The sequence below is a fragment of the Cebus imitator genome, unplaced genomic scaffold (genome assembly GCF_001604975.1).
Source record: "Cebus imitator isolate Cc_AM_T3 unplaced genomic scaffold, Cebus_imitator-1.0 Scaffold61, whole genome shotgun sequence".
Classification (NCBI taxonomy): Eukaryota; Metazoa; Chordata; class Mammalia; order Primates; family Cebidae; genus Cebus; species Cebus imitator.
The window spans coordinates 1882181-1897010 of NW_016107376.1; the positions used below are offsets into that span (position 1 = coordinate 1882181).

Here is a 14830-nt window from a genome sequence, read left to right on the forward strand (position 1 = left end):
CAGGCACAAGCCACCATGCCAAGCCTACAATGCTTTAAGTCTAATAGCTACCACATTACTCAGTGATGCACACTTTTTTTTTTGAGATGGAATTACGCTTTTGTTGCCCAGACTGTAATCCAATGGCATGATCTTGGCTCACCACAACGCCTGCCTCCCGGGCCCAAGCAATTCTCCTGCCTCAGCATCCCCAGTAGCTGAGATTACAGGAATGCACCACCATGCCAAGCAACTTTTGTATTTTTAGTAGAGACAGGCTTTCTCCATATTGGTCAGGCTGGTCTCGAACTCCTGACCTCAGGTGATCTGCATGGCTTAGTCCTCCAAAGTGCTGGCATTACAGGCATGAGTCACCATACCCAGCCAGTGATACACATTAGACCATAAGCCTCTTGAGGGAGAAACCACATCTAACACACCTTCGATTTCCCTCCTTGAACTCCTAGCTTGACAACATCATACCACTCATCAAATGTTTGCTAATTAAATAAATTCTACTTCTTTTCCCCTCTAGTTTTCAACATCTTTTATTTGGCCATTGATGGGGCAAAAACTCTAAGAACAGAGAGGGTTGACTGTTTCAGGCTCTGCATAAAAGTCTTCATGTCATTCCCTGTTCCTATCTGGTGGAAAAAAAGGGAGGGAAGAATTGTGTATTTATAGCTGTGTTTACAATGATACAACAAAGATATTCAGTTATAGTGCTCTAAGATTTAAAAAAATAAGCATGAGCTGCAAAGTTTATAATAATCCTTCCCCAATCCATTTACAGTTTTGAAATAGCCAGAAGCCTATAGTCTGACAGCAGCCTGGCTGACCTAGTGAAACCCTATCTCTGCTAAAAATACAAAAATTCGTGGGGTGTGGTGGTGCACACCTGTAATTCTAGCAACTTGGGAGATGGAATCCGAATTCACGTTTCTGAGTAATTGCAATAGAGACTGCATGACCCACGCCCCTAAAATATTTCCCTTCTGATAATTTACAGGAAAAGATCTGCTGACCCCTGGACAAAGGTTTCAGGTTGGGAAGGATGGGAGTAATGTGGATGGATATGGAAAAATGCAGAGAAGAAAGGGTTTAAAGGAAAAGATGGGGAACTGGATTTTAAGTGGGTGGCAGAACTGACAGAGATGCAAGCACTAGGGAGACAGGCGAAGACCAGAGGCACCAACTACAAGTGACAGCTGAAGTCTGGAGAAGGATGAGAGAGTAGAAAGGTAGAGAGAAGTGGTTTAATGCTAGCTGTGATGGTGAAACTCTCCATTCAAATGAATATAAAGGTCCCAATATATAAAATATGTGTGGCTGGGTGCAGTGGCTCATGTGAGGTCAGGAGTTCAAGGCCAGCCTGGCCAACAGGGTGAAACCCCATCTCTACTAAAAATATAAAAAATTATCTCAGCACAGTGGCACATGCCTGTAATCCCAGCTACTTGGGAAGCCGAGGTAGAATAGCTTGAACCTAGGAGGCGGAGGTTGCAGTGAGCCGAGATGGTGCCACTGCACTCCAGCCTGGGCAACAAGAGCGAAACTCCATCTCAAAAAACAAATAACTAAAATGAAATAAAATAAGTGAAGATAGCAGTGTTCTTGCTGAATCCTGGGTAGAATGTACAGACCACAACTGATGGGCATCCCTAAGCCTCTGCAGTGACTCCAGAGGAATCCATGGATCTCTTGGGGGCTCTAGAGAGCTCAGTTGGGAAACCAATGATGTGCCTGGAGGAACAAACATCAGGAGACCACGGCCTGAACATTTGCTTGGACTTCCACATTTCAGGCAAGGGAACTAAAAGCACAAACAGAAGGGACTGCACAGGAACCACAGGAGTGGTAATAGAAGCAGACTGTGTGTGTAGCCAGCACCTGCAAGACAGAAGTGACTTACCAGAGAAGAAAAACAAATCGAGGTTTGCAGAGATGTCAAGGGAAGGTTTCATAAAAGGTCAGTGGTTTTGTGATTAGAAAGTCACTAGAGACCATCAGTAAAGAGATGGAAAGAGAAATCAGTTTCACAGTGTTAAAGAGTAAGGAGGGAAGAAACTGAAGCAGGAGAATAAAGCCTGGGAGGATAAGGTTGGCAGTAGAAAGAAGGGTGAAAAACAGGACACGAGGGAGGACAGAGCTGTTCATTTCACAAGGCATGGAGACATTTCTTCTTCCAAGGGGTAAAAAAGATAAATGTGGCAGATTGCTTGCGGGAAGTGGTTGCGATATTTACCACCTGAATCCACACCCTTGGTAATTCCCATTTGACTCCAGGCTTAGCCCTGTGACTTGCTTTGGCCAATGGGACATTAGCAAACATGACACAAGTAGAGATGTGATGATCATTCCCTTGGAGCTTATTCTCTCATGAGGTAACCCTGAGACCAGCATGCGGATGAGCCCTAGCCAGCCTGCTGGAGGAAGAACGACCATATGGAGGAGAACCGGATACCCATGCTGACAGCTACCAGCCTCCTGGTCACCAACTAACTGGACAGCTGACCAAAGACGTGTGGCAGAGACCTGTAACCTAAGTAAAATGGTGACTTAACGCCACTAGGCTGAGATGTTTATTACGCAGCAAGAACTTTGAGGGTAAGAATTCTGCTAATAGCGTAGTCATCAATGCTGTATGTACTGTACAATCATGACTGCTCACATGTATTTCAAAATGCTCAAAGAGGCCAGGTGTGGTGGCTTACACCTATACTCCCAGCACTGTGGGAGGCCAAGGCAGTCAGACTACTTGACGTCAAGAGTCTGAGAACAGCCTGGCCTACACGATAAAACCCCATCTGTACTTAAAATACAAAAATTAGTTGGGGATGGTGGTAGTAATCCCAGCTACTCTGGAGGGTTGAGGCAGGTGAATTGCCTGAACCCAGGAGGCAGAGGTTGCAGTAAGCCAAGATGGCACTACTGCCCTCCAGCCTGTGCAACAGAGCGAGATTCCATCTCAAAACCAAAAAATGCTCAAAGACAGAAAGTTTTGCCTTTTCCTTTTATATCTTTCAAACTGTCTATAATGAGCAGTGACTGGGCATTAAATGTGATTACTGTTGTCATTATTATCATCAACATTTGAGGTGGGTAGAAGAATAACAGTACCAACGTATGTGACTGTACCTACCCAGTCATAAGTATGTGTCAACTGAGAAGCCTCACACAGGTCCAGAGGGCTCCTACACACCTTTTATTTATTACAGGTAGAAAAATGCAATCTAAGCTAGTGTATATTTGAATAATAAACAAACTCATGCTGCTAGAAATTAGACATATTCAACCAGTTTTCTAACTCTGTTTAAAGGTAACTGCTATAAGCAAAGAGCTGACGATTTTTTATTTTTTATTTTTATTTTTGAGATGGAGTCTTGCTCTGTCACCGGCTAGAGTGCAGTGGGGCACTCTTGGCTCACTCCAGCCTCTGCCTCCTGGGTTCAAATGATTCTCCTGCCTCAGCCTCCCGAGTAGCTGGGACTACAGGTGTGTGCCACCATGCCCAGCTAATTTTTGTATTTTTAGCAGAGACAGGGTTTCACCATGTTGGTCAGGATGGCCTCGATCTGTTGACCTCATTATCTGCCTGACTCGGCCTCCCAAAGTGCTGGGATTACAGGTGGGAGTCACTGCGCCCAGCCCGACCAGAGCTGACAGTTTTTTTAATGCAAGAAGGATGAAAATGTACATTGTGAAAATAATTTCAGTCTGAAATATTTTTCTAAGAATGTGTGGCATATTTTGTGCTTGTGCTTTCCATAAGATATTACTGCTAGATTTTTATCTTTTTCCAGTTAAACACATTTTTTTTTTTTTCTGTGAGTAGCCCTCTGGTTTCACGCCTGCTACATATTCCCTGGATTCTCCAATAGTCAATCTTGTAGGTTTAAGAACATCCGTATTACAGACATACGTGTATATTTCTCTCCTATCTCCCACATAATGTTCTCAATAAGACATATTTTAAACACATGTTTAATATGTTTTGAAATGAAAAAACTATCTTCAGGCTGATGGGACATAAAGACATTCATGTTTCTTCTTTGTTCTTGAAAGGCTAGTAAGGGGAATTCTCTTAATCTGTAAGGCATTTATTAACTAAGGCCAGATGAGACATAGATTTTCTTTTTTGCAGTATGTTTATTAAGAACTGTGGTCAACTGAACGAATGCTTCCTCCTGAAAATAGGTTTTCAGAAAAAAAAGTATAAACCCATAGATACAAAGAGCAGGACACAAGATGAGAGTAGATGGAAACACAGAATATAGAATGTAATGAACAAACAGTAATTAACAAGCAGAGTGGAAAGTGCTAGAATGAGAGTACCTGTGAGAGGCAGGCTGGAGAGAGCGCTAAGGAGTAGAAAGCCAATCGCAGCCACAGGACCCTGGCAAGGGGGAGGAACTGGAGGTACCAGGCACCTCTGAAGGAAGAGGTATGGCTGGGGCTGAACACAGCACTGACTGAGCACTGAACTTATAAGAATCCACGTTCTCTCTCCCCTCACTTATAGAAGACCAAAGGTTTATTCTCTGGAGAGGATGACCAAGAGATTTCAGACAATCAGAGTCACAGCTGACAGTAAAGCCAAGTGACATACTGAACAAAGGAGGAATACATAATTTTAAGATCTCCATCCTACGTGATGAAACTCTAGCTGCCTTTTCCTGGATAGCTGCCAGAAACCTATGGCCAGTCCGATATAGCTAGACAGGAGGCTGAAGGTGTCCTCTCTGGGGCACTGGCAAGATTAAAAGAAAATGCTGCCCCCTCCCAGCAGTTCTTTGGGCCCTCCCCAATGATCCTATAAAAGACAACCCATTAAGAAGCTTTGCCACTGCACTTAGTGCTTCCAATCAGCTTTACAATGTCTTCCTCTCAATTATGAATAGATGATCAAAAATTAAACCTTTGAACCTTGTCCGGAGTCAGCTACAGTGTCAGCCCAGCAGACGGACTTTCATGTAACTTCCAGCCTTCTGGCTGTCTTTTAGTCAAGATAAATAATAAGCCAGACTTGTTGGAAGTAGAGAAATCTGACAGGACAAAACTGAATAAACTCTGGGGCACAGTGGCTCACATCTGCAATCCCAGAACTTTGGGAGGTCAAGGCAGGAGAACTGATTGAGCCCAGGAGCTCAAGACCAGTCTGGGCAACATAAGGAGACCCTGTGTCTACAATTTTTTTTTTTTTCTGGAGAAAGAGTTTCACTCTTGTTGCCCAGGCTGGAGTGCAATGATGTGACCTTGGCTCACTGCAACCTCCACATCCTGGGTTCAAGTGATTCTCCTGCCTCAGCCTCCAGGGTAGCTGGGATTACAGGTGGCCACCACCATGCCCAGCTAATTTCTTTGTATTTTTAGTAGAGACGGGATTTCACCATGTTGGCCAGGCTGGTCTTGAACTCCTGACCTCAGGTGATGCACCTGCCTCCGTCTCCCAAAGTGCTGGGATTACACACATTTTCTTTTTTTTAAATGTTAGCAAAGCATGGTGGTGCATGCCTATGGTCCAAGATCTTCTGGAGGCTGAGGTGGGAGAATTGCTTGAGCCTAGGAGCTTGAGGATGCATTGAGCAATGATTGTGCCACTTCAACCCCAGCCTGGGGAACAGAATGAGACCTTGTCTCAAAAAAGTAATAATAAACAAACCTGAAGAAAACTAGTACTGAAGAGAAAATGCTCCTCCCTTGAAGGAAAAAATGAGTCCATAATCTCATCCCTAAAGAACCTTGTAGACTTGGCCTTCTCTATCTGATGGCATGTGATCCAGCAGGAAAAAGAACGTTTTCAAACATCATGCAACTGGAATTTCCTCCCAAGAGCACATTTCAGCACTGCCCGAGCATCTTGGTTTTAGCCTTGTGTTTTGTAAATCGATGTGCTTTTAAGAGATTTTCAACATCTTCTCATGGCTTCTCACCTATACTCCCTAGCTAAGAAGTTGGGGGTATGACTAGGCACGGTGGCTCATGCCTGTAATCCCAGCACTTCAGGAGGCCAAGGTGGCAGATCACTTGAGTTCAGGAGTTTGAGACCAGCCTGGCCAACACAGTGAAATCCTGTCTACTAAAAATACAAAAATTAGCCCAGTGCAGCAATACGCACCAGGAGGTAGAGGATGCAGTGAGCTGAGACTGCACCACTGCACTCCAGCCTGGGTGACACAGCAAGAGCCCATCTCAAAAAAAAAGAAAAAAAAAAAAAGTCAGGTTTAGTGAATGTTTCCTTAAGTTCATTTTAAAAGTTCCCATTGGTGTAAAATTCAAAATGGCAGATCCTGTCAATAATTTTACCACTGATGATCTCTGTGTAGGTAGTCCTTGCACTTCCTACAGGACAACCCAGTTTTTTTGTTTTGCTTTGTTTTGTTTTTTTGAGAAGGTGTCTTGCTCTGTGGCCCAGGCTGGAGTGCAGAAGTGCAATCTCGTCTCACTGCAACCTCCAGCTCCTGGCTTAAAGTAATTCTCCTGCCTCAGCCTCCCAAGTAGCTGGGATTACAGGCACGTGCCACCACATCTGGATAATTTTTGTATTTTTAGTAGAAACAGGGTTTCAGCATGTTAGTCAGGCTGGTCTTGAACTCCTGACCTCATGATCCACCTGCCTTGGCCTCCCAAAGTGCTGGGATTACAGGCGTGAGCCACCGCGCTCAGCCCTAGTTTTCACCTTCCACGAGGTGCTTCCACTGCTTCATGATCTTCATGAAGTTGCATGCTTTTGCAGTTTCTTACGATTTATTTTCACTTCAGATATAGTAAGGAAATAATAAATATAGTCATTAAAAATCAAACATGTGAAGAAAGTCTCCATTATGTAAAAGTAACATCAAATATTTAAAAAGCTTAAAAAACAGTGACAGTACAGGAAACTCAAAAAATTAGTATCTTAAGAGATAAAAGAGAAAATATTATGGCTGTGGAATAAAAACAGGAAGCTGTAAATGCAGAGAAGAAAGCTCTTGGAAATTAGATATTTTGACAAGTATGATTTTAGCAGATAGCAGTTGAGAAAAATTCAGGTACAACAAAAAGATAGAGAAAGAATGAGAAAAATGATTACAAAGAGGCTCAAATCAACTATATTACAAGCCAGAGAGCCAAGAAAAGAGAGGAAAATATAGAGGGAGAAATTATTCCAAAAAAAAAAAAAATTTCCAGCACTGAACTGATCAGCCCTTCACAATGAAAGTATGAGAAGCCAAGCACAGTTAACAAAAAGGCACACACGAAGGCATGTCACGTCAAAATGCCAAAATACCAAAGGAAGAACAGTTCTCAAAATATTAGACAATGTTAAAAACCAAAAATCACACTTAAAGACAGAATGGGCCAGTCATGGTGAGTCACATCTGTAACCCTAGCACTTTGGGAGGCTGAGGCGAGTAGATCACTTGAGGCCAGGAATTTGAGACCAGCCTGGAAAACATGGAGAAACCCCGTCTCTACTAAAAATACAAAAATTAGCTGGGTGTGGTGGTGCGTGCCTGGAGTCCCAGCTACTCAGGAAGCTGAGGAGCGAGAATCGCTTGAACCCAGGAAGTGGAGTTGCACTGAGCTGAGGTGGTGCCACTGCACTCCAGCCTGGGCGACAGAGGGAGACGCTGTCTCAGAACAAACAAACAAACAAACAAACAAACAGAACGGCAGGGCTGGACTTCAGAAGACCATGAAATAAGACCTTCACAAATCTGAAGAAAAACGTTTTTCATTCTTGAATACTATACCCAGCCAAGCTGTTAATTAAATGTGAAGGTAGAATAAAGACATTTTCAGGCCGGTAAGATCTTACAAACTAAGCTTTCTCTGGAAGATTCTATGTTTTCTTCCTGGGGAGCCTTTACTTACCCTGACCGTTATACATATTCGTAATATATAATGAAACAATTATACAACTTACCATCAATCATGTAGAATCAGTGGGGGCCCTGAGCTTGTTTTCCTGCAACTAGATGGTCCCATTTGGGGGCGATGGGAAACAGTGACAGATCATAAGGCATTAGACTCTCATAAGGAGGCTGCAACCTTGATCCCTCGCATGCGCAGTTCACAAAAGTGTTGGCGCTCCTGTGAGAATCTAATGCTGCCACTGATCTGACAGGAGGCGGAGCTCAGGTGGTCACGTGAGCAGTGGGTGTGGCTGTAAATACAGATGATTCTTCCTATCTGGTGCTGCTGTTCATCTCTTGCTGTGTAGCCTGATTCCTAAAAGGCCATGAACACCTGCTGTAAGGTCTACTTTTAAGCCACCACCTCCTCCAAGAAGGATTTTCTGTTTCTGCCAGTAGGATGCAGCCTAAACGTGGGTGCTCACAGACCTCTCTATATCTCCTTTCTCCACAAGAGATCCACCTTTTATTAACTGAAACAAACAGTGGAAGCTTCTTGCAGGCAAGAGACTTGTCCATTTCTTCTTTGTGGCTTTGGCCTTGCAGTCTCTCCCACCCACCAACTGCGCCAAAAACGTTTTCTTTAACATAGGAGATACTCAGTGATAAAAGAACAATGGACTCCAGATTGAACGTTATTCCATTGGCTAAGAAGATCACATTGAGTCCATCTTTTTTTTTTTTTTTTTTTCTTGAGACAGAGTCTTGCTCTGTTGCCTAGGTAAGAGCAAGAGATCTCAGCTCACTGCAACCTCTGCCTCCCAGGGTCAAGCAATACTCCTGCCTCCGCCTCCCAAGTAGTTGGGATTACAGGCACATGCCATCACATCAGGATAATTTTTATATTTTTAGTAAATATGGGGTTTCACCATATTGCCCAAGCTGGTCTCAAACTCCTGACCTCAGGTGATTCACCCACTTTGTCGTCCCAAAGTGCTGGGATTATAGGCATGAGCCACCAGGCCCAGCTGAGTCTGTCTTATCTCTGCTTCAATTCCTTGTACATCCAGATTTCCCAACTCAGAGTCTCTGCATATAGGGCAGAAGGCATCATTTTTGAGGATCAAAGGACAAAAGAAGAAAATTATTATTTTAATTAAAGAGAGATGATCATATGAGCCAGCAATTTCACTCCAAAATACATACAGATGTGAAATGAAAATATACGCCCACACAAAAACCTGTACAGGAATGTTCATACCAGCATTATGCACCATACCTCAATGGTGGAAACAACCCAAATGTCCAAAAGTAGCCAGTCACAAAAGCCAGCCTATTGTATGATTCCATTTCTATAAAATATCCAGAACAGACAAATTTGTAGGAACAAAAGTTGAACAGTGGTTCCCTAGGCCTGTGGGCAGGGGGGTGGTCGAGGAGAATGAGAGTTACTGCTAACAGGCTTGGAATTTCTTTATGGGGCAATGAGAATGTTCTAAAACTGATTATAGTGATGGATGTACACCTCTAAACAAACTAAAAACCATTGAATTACACACTTTCAATGGGTGAATTATATCTCAGTAAAGTTGTTTTCAAAGAGAAGATCTATGTGGGAATAAATTAGATTCATATATTACTTGTCATTAAGGTAATATCAGATAGCACGAATGGAAATGACCAGGATTTGCAAAGTATGCCACAACGGCACAATCTCAAAACACACATTTGGAACCAGAAAACAGCAAGTTAAAAAACAGTCAGTTGGTATTTATTGGCCTCAAAATGAACACAGAATCTGTTCACTGCAGAGCTGAGCCATTAAGAGAAGCGTTAACAAATAGAGAGTGGAGAATATTAGGTTTATTGACAGCACGGAGTACCCTGTTATACAGCGTTTTGTAGGTCACTTGGATTTTAAAAGGCAGTATCTCTAGACTCACTTCTTGCTAATCACATTATTTCTTAGAGCTATTATTAAGGTGATTAGTGGATAACGTGTTTGTATTTATACAGGACCAGGATCTAAAAGCACTGCTAAGATCATTTGCACAGACTTATTTATTACATGTGATCTGGAAGGTGAGTAAAAGCACTGACTTGTAAAGTCCTTCTGTTTAAGGGACGCTATGATGGCTACAAAGTAAATGTAGAAAATGTCTGATTCTTCTAAAATGGCTGTGAAAAGTTAAACAGGATGAATTGTTATGTTTTTCAACTTTAAGGCTTCATTTTGAAATAGGTTTCATAAAGGCATGATGACATCCTGGCAAGGAATTTGGTTATTTTTATAGATAAAAGGAAAAATGTATACAGGGAACTAGGCCTCTATAGTCCCTGTTTTGCATGATTTCTTCAAGGATATTGGGATTAATAAACAAAACCATGATTTTAATATAAAGGAAAATTCAATACTCATCTTTCTATCTTCTTTTGAGACATAATCAAGTTCTCACTTAGCCAAGTGTATCTCATTTGAATACATCAAAGGTTTAAGACATTGACCTAATTTTAAAGAAAAAACTATAAACTATTTAAAAAATTTTTTTGTGGGTACGTATGAGATGATTTGATACAGGCATGCAATATGAAATAAGCATGTCATGGAGAATGGGGTATCCATCCTCTCAAGCTTTATCCTGTGAGTTACAAATAGTCCAATTACTTAAGTTATTAAAAATATACAATTAAGTTATTACTGATTATAGTCACCCTAGTGTCCTATCAAATAGGTTTTATTCTTTCTATTTTTTTGGTACCCATTAACCATTTCCATCTCCCCCATTAAATAAACTATCTTTCATTAAACACAGGAAATAGTTTTTCAATTATTTTGCCTTTTAAAGTCTCTTTCTTTTATCTTCGACATCAGTTGTAACTACCAACTTTTTAGGCTGTAGGACAAGTAGCATGACCCTGGTTTGATTTAGGAGCAACGTTTTGATCCATGCTGGGTTAAAAGATCTTTTAAAAGTTCTTTACAGCAATGTCATTTAACTCATGACGTAGCACACAGTCATGAACAAAAATGCCCCAATGAGATAACAATTGAAAACCAAACCCACAATATACTGGGCTGTACCAGGACCAGATATGAGCCCGAGAAACTGTTCAATTTTGGTATATGAAACTTACATGAATAAATTAGCTACAAATAGAACAATCTTATTTTTGGAATACAAATTGTAGTTTTTTTGTACTTTACACACAATGCAAAATATAGAATATAGAATTCAGATTCTCAGCTGCAACCTATATTAACTACAGTGCTCACTGGTAGCGATTAACTTTACAAGACATACATTCATGATTTAATGTTCTTCCTTATTTCATTTCAACTTCACAATGTTTTAAGTGGCTAACATTGGTACAGCAGGTTAGCTGACGGCAACCGGGCCATGTCCAGTTTCATCCGGTTCCACCATCACAAAACCCTCCCTGTATCTGGTATTTATGAACTGCCTCTCAGAGAAGACTGTCAGTCTTGGAGAAAATTTCCCTGCCAGTTGAGGTAAGAACATCATTGTGATATATAAAGTAGTGCTTTTTAGAAGTCAAGGTCTCCTGGCAGTTCCTCAGTAGACTTCTAGGGCAGCCGCACTAGAGGTCATGAATAATGTATTACATAAGGGACGTCCATGCATTCAAACCAGAATCTCCTCACCACAATTCCCATAGCAACACACGAAGATTATACTCATCTCTGAGCTGAAGCAGCCAGCAGAAATGCTATCCTGATATTTCTAGCATGATCAACAAGGGACTTGCCCTTTTTCAAAACAATTTTTTCAAAGGAAAATCAACAACCATGTTAAGACAGGTTCATTGGGAAGCAACTGAGTACCCCACAAACCAAGCTACCTTCAACTTGAATGATCTGTGCTTTAGAAACAGCCACTATTCAAATGACAGCATGGGAAAAAGAATTCAGATCGTTGCCATTAGTGAAATGAAACACAGACTGAGATAAATCCTGTAACTATCTATTTCATAGCTGTTATGCAGTCTCCTCTCTATATATACACATTTTATTAAGATGGGATGGAGAAGAGCATGTTGTAGGAGAAGAAACTTATAAAAAATTAATAAAATCCTCTGTTGCTTTTTGAAAAGCATAATGTGATCCATTTTTAAACCAAGAGGATATAATATAAAACACCTGTGAAGTACAATTCAGGGGAAAAGCTGTTCAAGTCTAAGAAAACAAACATTAGCTTGAAGTCAGTTTTGTTTGGTTTTGTTTTTTCTTAGCAGAGATATGGTTTAATGGGGAAATGAAGTAACATGTGTTGACACCAGGTGCAGTTTTTCCTCTTTGTACATTCAGGGGTCCTTTTGTATGTGTCCAAATAAGCCATCTACCCATATAAACGAGTTGCTTGGATGATAAAACAACATAGAAGGCCACGCTTACACACCTCACTTCCTTTTTCTACCACGGGAAGAAATTATGCTCCATTTCCTGTATCTTTCTAAAACCAGACAATGAAATGCTCTAATAGACCAAGCAAGCTTTAGGAGAAACTTCCACAGGTGGTCTGTCCAGGGCACAGCACAACTTGCAAAGAAAGGTCTTGGCAGAGAGGATATGATTTTACCTTTGCCTTTTCCAGCTGTGCCTGGGCCTGCCGCTCTGCTTCTCTGCGCACTGCCTCCCGGTCCTCCTCCAGGGACACATCGGAATCGGATGGACGGCTAGTGTAGGAGTCTGCCGAACCCTGCAGAGGAAAATGGACATTTCAAAGTCGATTCAGTCTATGATGTTGTCACTGGAAAAGTCTCATCGACACAGCAGTTACCTTCCCGGATTGTGCTATGCGATCCTGAAAAGAGGAGAAAATAATTCATTTTGCAGCATCCTATCTAGAAAATCATGTTCTGGTTTGCAGACAATCAACAGAATAGTTGTGTCTACTGAGTTGCCATTCCTTCCTGAGCTTTATGTTCCAAAAAAACTATCCTTCCTGGAAGCCAGAACAAGTTGCTTTTAGAATTAAGCCAGCTTGATGGTGCAGTGCAGAACTGAAGGGCAATGATGGGGTTCAAGGATAGCTCCAAGAGCAATCTACATGCTACAGCAGGTATTTAAAACTAGGAACACATTCAGCCTAAGAAAAACATAAAAGAAAGTCTAAGTTATAAACTTGAACTCTCCAAAATGCCACTACCATGATATGACTCCTACTCGAATCTGAAGAATCCTTGTTTACCTTTTTATACACCTGCTATTTTCTCTGACAAAACTGTAAGACACGAGCAGCTAACTTTGCTCCATGTTCCAGCAACACATTTTAAAATACCTTTACCTAGATGTAATCAAAGCTGTCTACAGAATACACCTGCCCGGGAAAGCTCATCTGGCAATTAATCACAACGCAGGGAATGGAGCTCAAAGAAACGAGAGCAATCTCCCTAGCTTCCTCTCTTGCAGTCATGATCCGATTAACCAAATCAAACCACCCTCTCTACCTGCACTCACTGCAACCACAGAAAAGCAGAGACAAAACCACCTCTCCCCCAAACGAAAGCCCCTGCGCTTACACAGATATCAGAATTCTTCAGCCTTCCTCCCTTGGCTCTTTTCAGAAGCCTGATCCAGGTGGCCTTCATGAGCCAGACAGCGCCTTTATCGTCCGCAGCTGCAGCCCCCGGCACAGGTTCTCAGTGCGCGCTGAGCCCCGGAGAACCCCAGCTCCTTTCCTATCCATGCTCTGGGCAAGCCCCTCTTCTCCGTCCCTTTCTGCCTCTGGGGCTTTCACTCCCTGCCCCAGAGGACTCCCATCCAGGGAGATTCTTATTTTCCCATTCCAGGAGGGGCTGAAAACACACACTCCAATGCTTTATATTGCCTTAAAAATAAAGAACACTTCAAGTGCATTCAAAGCCGGGCATCAACTCGTTCTAAACTTAATGCATCTCATAATCCTAAACATTCTCTTCCCTGCGCTCAAATTGTTAAAGGAAATTAGTTGTAAAAGAATCACAGAAGAAAAAAAAAAAAAAAACTAGTGCAAAAACGTATGCAGTGACATTTGCAAGTGCAAAGTTCAAGCCTTATCTTTGGAGATCTCGGGGGGAGGGGGAGGAGGAGGGAGAAGGACGCACTCCCACACTGGGCATGCTCCATATGTCGCCTTTTTACGCAGATGCTCACATCACACTGTTAGTCTATGTCAAATTGCCATTTTACATCCGAAGTGTAAACAGCTGGAAAGGTCTCTTTGGTTCTATAGTAACCGGGCTCGTGGTATGTGTGTCTGTGTCTGTTTCAGATAAAACCTTCTCTCAAAAACAAAACATGTGATCGTTTCCTTTAATAATCCCTTTCTATTACCTGCTCCAGAAAGTGTCCTATGCTACAAGGCAATTCACAGGTAGCAAATATCCTATGCAATACTGCATAACAAAAATCAAATAACGCTCATCAGTTCTTTATTGCTTGTGACTTCCCAAACAAGATGAGAGAGAGACGTGGCCATTTAATTAGGACATGAAGGTAATCACAGCTCTATAAAGCAATGAGTTTAACGGAGCTCAAAATGACTTCGAACTGCTTCTCCAACTGAGAAACTACCATTTGAAATAAAGCCACTGGCATAAACAGCAGTGTGAATTGTTATAACCATGCTTACAAAGAAATTTCAAAGCTTGGTTAATTTATTAGTTGGAGTTAAAATTCACAGAATAATTGAATCCCGACTCTGCTTGCTGATGAGGTGAGGGAGGGTGAAGAAGGAAAGATGCTAACGTTATTAATTTCCTGCACTAATGAAATTACATTTTTAAAGTTTGCTTGGGAAGAAATATACACTTTGCTTTCTCAACATAAACAAAATTCTATCCCTGCAGTCTAAACTGCATTTGTTTGTGTGTGCTGGGAGAATATTTTGTACATATAAAAAGGAAAAAAAAAAAAAGTGTTCCTAAGAATACTTAAGAACCATGGCTGGATGCAGTGACTCACGACCGTAACCCTAGCACTCTGGGAGGCCAAACTGGGAGGACTGCTTGAG

At 41.7% G+C, this 14830-nt stretch overlaps 1 protein-coding gene across 10 annotated transcripts in view; it reads right to left on the reverse strand.

The window, feature by feature from the left end:
* CACNB2 (calcium voltage-gated channel auxiliary subunit beta 2) overlaps positions 1–14830 on the reverse strand; it is a 391501-nt gene that overhangs the window by 124119 nt on the left and 252552 nt on the right. For 8 of the 10 annotated variants that reach the window (XM_017529759.2, XM_017529753.2, XM_017529751.2 and 5 more), the window contains one exon: positions 12416–12535. In XM_017529759.2, coding sequence (XP_017385248.1) covers positions 12416–12535 — 120 coding nt within the window. Of the gene's footprint in view, positions 1–12415; positions 12536–13358; positions 13891–14830 lie in introns of those variants that run through there. The other 2 variants (XM_017529755.2, XM_017529757.2) reach the window with 2 other exon arrangements.